Source organism: Macrobrachium nipponense, chromosome 14 (genome assembly GCF_015104395.2).
Source record: "Macrobrachium nipponense isolate FS-2020 chromosome 14, ASM1510439v2, whole genome shotgun sequence".
Lineage (NCBI taxonomy): Eukaryota > Metazoa > Arthropoda > Malacostraca > Decapoda > Palaemonidae > Macrobrachium > Macrobrachium nipponense.
The window spans coordinates 83,131,551-83,136,154 of NC_087207.1; the positions used below are offsets into that span (position 1 = coordinate 83,131,551).

At 46.3% G+C, this 4,604-nt stretch overlaps 1 protein-coding gene across 1 annotated transcript; it reads left to right on the top strand.

The window, feature by feature from the left end:
- Nucleotides 1-399: 399 nt before the first annotated feature.
- LOC135226295 (uncharacterized) lies at nt 400-1,263 on the top strand. Its single transcript, XM_064265734.1, has 2 exons — nt 400-642; nt 760-1,263. The coding sequence occupies exons 1-2, from the start codon at nt 400-402 to the stop codon at nt 1,261-1,263; spliced, it is 747 nt and encodes a 248-aa protein (XP_064121804.1).
- Nucleotides 1,264-4,604: the final 3,341 nt, after the last annotated feature.

The window sequence follows — 4,604 nt, forward strand, 5'->3', positions numbered from 1 at the left end:
GGTCTTATTTTCTCCCATAAGCCGAGTCTTCACACAGATCACAAATATACTGTTGGCATGTACTATCTACGGTAGCCACTAAACACTTTTCAATAAATCCCGCTAATCGATAAAGCAATGATAAAAGCGAAAAAAATTAATGATTAAGGGCAAACTTGTAAAGGACCTGGTGTAAATGCCACTCCTCCATAGTGGTAAGATCAAATATTATTATAAAACTACTTCTTGTTTAGATAGGAATTTCAAACTTTGAGGGAGTGGTGGTACAATTCTCTACTATTCTCCATAAAGAAAAATATTTTCAGTCAGTGATCAGTTTTGGGTCAAAGGCTGCATTTTATTTACTTGTATACGTAAAGGGAAGGATTCTACGTCATAAAAACAATCTCCAGCCACAAGATGCTGGTCGACACTGAGGCCATGCAATCGGTGTTCCCGCCATCAGCAGAGGACCACAGCCGCACCCCTGACGCCCTAGCCACCCTCGTAGCCGCCAACGGGACCCCCATTCACTCCTATGGCACCAAGACCCAGACCATCACATTCCTTGGTCAGACCTACACCTGGCCCTTCGTCATCGCGGACGTCAGAGCCCCACTCCTCAGTGCAGATTTCCTGGCCCACCATGGGCTTCTAGTGGATGTAGCCCACCAACGCCTCTTGCACACAGAAATCTGCCACTCTCGTCCACTCACCATGGGCCCCAGGGCACCCGCCATCTGCTCTGTCCCCCCCAACAAGTATGGCTCACTTCTATAGGAGTTCCCAGACACTTTTAGACCCGAGCTCCACCAGGTGGCAGGAGCCGCACCTAAGCATGGTGTGTACCCCCACATCGAGACCAAGGGCCCCCCAACTCACGCAAAGTTCTGCTGCCTCCCGCCAAAATTCCTCCAGGAAGCCAAGAATGCATTTACTGAAATGGAGCAGATGGGCATCGGCAAGAAGGCTGCGAGGCCATGGGCATCCCCCCTCCACATGGTAAGGAAGGCAGATGGTGCATGGAGGCCCTGTAGGGACTACTGCCACCTCAACCTTGTCACAACGCCCAACAGCTTCTCCCTGCCAAACATGCAGGACCTCACCGGACCCCTCCACTGGACAAAGATCTTTCCAAAGGTGGACCTTCTAAAACCTACTTTCAGGTTCCCGTCCATCCTGATAACTTCCCTTAGACAGCAATCATATCGCCTTTTGGGTCCATCGTGTTCCCCTTCTCCACCTTTGGCCTGCGGAATGCTGGAGCTACCTTCCAGCGCCTAATGGACAGCATCCTCAGCAATTTACCCTTCTGCCTCTGCTATGTAGACAATATTCTTATATTTTCTAGATAACTGGAGGAGCAACTGGACCATGTCCAGGCTGTCCTCTAATGCCTGTAGGAGAATGGGCTTGTCGTCCAGTTTCATAGGCCACAAAATCACCCCAGCAGGAGTATGTCCCATGGCATCGAAAGTAGCTGCTGTGAAGAAGTTCCCAACACCAACAACGGTCAAGGCCCTACAGGAGTTCATCGGGATGGTGAACTACTACAGGAGGTTCATCCCATACATCGCCCGCACCATGTGCCCTTTGACCAAGGTCCTGAAGCTGGTATGGGAGCACGCCCAGCAGTGCGCCTTCAATCTCACCAAGGCCCTACAACCTTGGCCCACCAGGATGCCAACGCACCTCTGACTCACGACTGATGCCAGCAACATGACATGCGGCGCCGTCCTGGAACAGCTAATCAATGGAGCCCCTATGCCGCTAGCCTTCTTCAGCAGGAAACTGGGACCCGCCGAGACCCGCAGCAGCACCTTCGACCGCAAGCTTCTCACTGTCTACCAAGCCGTCTGCCACTTCAAGTACCTCCTAGAAGGCATCCCATTCACCATAAGGACGGACCACCAGCTGCTGGTCCACACCTTCGTCAAGGTAGGAGACACCTTGTCTGCAAGACAGCAATTACACCTCATGGCCGCCTCCGAGTTTGGGTGCTCCATTGAGTACATCCCCGGCAGGAGGAACCCAGTAGCCAACACCCTCTCGAGAATTGAAATAAATTCCCTGCACCTCGACGTGGACTATGAGGACCTAGCACGAGAGCAAGCCTCCAACCCTGAAGTGCCAGCCTACTGCACCGCCATCACCACCCTCCAGTGGGAAGACATCCCCGCAAGGACTGGGTCTCAATAGACCGGCTGAAACTCACCTTCATCCTCAACGAAAACGACATCACAGAAGGACCTCGCAGGACTCTTCCTCAGAAGGAAAAACAAAGCACACCCAGACGTCGCCAAGGCCACCCGAGGACAGCAGTCGAACCCCCCAGGTCTTCCACCAGGGGAGGCCTCCTGCTATCCGATTCGTCAGAAGACGAAGAGCCAGAAGACGTTCCCTGACAAATGGCGTCACGGACCTGCAGACTCCTCCACCCTCTAGCAAGTTACTGATGACCAATTATCCAATGATTGTTGTTGTAACCATTGTCTTACGGGGGGAGTTTTATTTCCTGATGGCTCATATTTTGGAGGGCAAGGAGTGGACACCTTTCACTGAGGCTTGATGAACAGGACTTGAAGTAGCCCTTCATCAGGATGAACCTCTTGCCCCATGAAGAAGGTAATGTATGCTATGTTGGAAAGTGAGTAGAGGTCTGGCTCCATCTGTAGACAAAGTTGCCTCTAGGCTCCTCTAGGGCACTAGAAATTGTCAGTTTTATTCACAATATGAATTGGGAGGTCCAATGGACTATAGGACCTTCCATTTCCACCTCGAAGGCCTTTCTTGGTATGAAAATTTTTCTGGTGGTGGATGACCAAATTTGAAAAAGGCTGGAGGTCTCATCTCTTATGGGTGGTGGTACATATCACGTTTTACTGGGATCCTAGGAGTCTGGAGGAGATCAGGACTGAAGACATCTGGAAGCACCTGCAGAGCCATAGGAACCACTGAAAAGACAGATGACTACTCATCACCAGTGGAAGGTGAGCTGTCTGGAAGCAGACTATGTCCAAGGGACATCAATGAGTGACTATTTACCAGCCAATCAAAGTGCCGCCCAAGTCATGCCAGCAAACAGTAGCACTTGCATATCAGTGGCAATGAAATCCACCAATATTTCTTCCCCAGTATATGGAAGATTACAGTTTGCCTCTACCAGGTGTAGGCTGCTGTTGTAGTTTTTTATGGTGGTCCTCTGTTGATGCTGGGAGTATCAACATCCTGCCAGATGAGTAGTCAGCAATTGATAACCTGTCAGGATAGTAGCAACAACTGTTAGGTTCTTGGATGGCTGCCATATTTGTTTGTTCTCCATATGCAGCCACGGGCACAGTTTTTGGTAAGTTTCCCAAACCTGTGATGACAGTTGGTTTGGGTACCCTTTCTATCATGGCTTCTAAGGCTTCTTCTGCATGGCTTTGGCTGGAGTATGATTGTCACAGTGTTCATGCAAAAACCATACTTGTCAACCAAGTCACACCTAGGGATCCCCATGCAAGAATCTCAGACGAGATCAATATTATTCTGCAAAATATACCCATTTTTGTAGTGGCAGGCAGGCAGAAAACTAGTGACAAGTAGTTGACCAGTCATGTGGACAGAAAGTGGGTGCATGATTTATAAGTCACATGATCACAATGTTGCATCATAACTGCCTTCCAAATCTGGTGGCTGAGCCAGAAATAGACAATGTCGTGTGCGGACTATTTTTCGAAAAGGCATTATTCGAAAGGCTATGTTGTTCGAAAAGTTTTTTTTTTTTTTTTTTTGAAAACCAAATATTTGAAAACAATAGTTCGAAGTATAATTGTTCGAATTTACAATTGATCGAAAAACAAAATATTCGAATAAGCAGTTTTTCGAAATGAATATTGTTCGAATCCATGAATAACGTCGACTGGAAAAAAGCCCGACGGCAGTTTTGTGTATTGGCACTTCTCTCTCTCTCTCTCTCTCTCTCTCTCTCTCCCAAAGTGTAGTTATTCGATAAACAACTCAATCGCAATGTTTGTATTTTAATTACCTTAAAACTACTCAATCGTATTGTTTGTTTTCTATTTACCTGAAATAAAAAAATAAATAAACAAAAATAAATTCTTTAAACCTTAAAGTTCCCATTGTTATTTTTGATGGTTTCCTATTTAGTAGAGAAGCTCTTAAACCCTTGTTTTCTTTTAAAGTGAACAAGGAAAGCCCATGTTATTAGTGAATGGACATTTATTTGCTAAAGACAAGCAAATACAAGATAAAATTAGCAAATTACTGTAAATGTCGCGCTATAACAGTGAAAGATGTTACCGTTTTTAAAGAACATAATCATGCAGGTGATCCAACTGGCGTAGAAGTATGGAGATCTATTGAAAAAGTGAAAGACGACGCAAAAGGTACACGTGACTCCCTTCATTAAATAATTGCAAATGCAACAGTATTAAGCGCTCAATTAGAAGGGTTCACTAAAAAAAGAAAAATTATGGACTATCTACTCCTAATTCTAGGGAGGATATAGTATTCCCAGTCGAGTAGTATAAGAATTCATAGACTTTCAAGAATGAAGATTTTTTTCTTTTTGACTCAGGCCAGGAAGAAGAGAGTTTTCGGTCAAAATTCGAATGCTATTA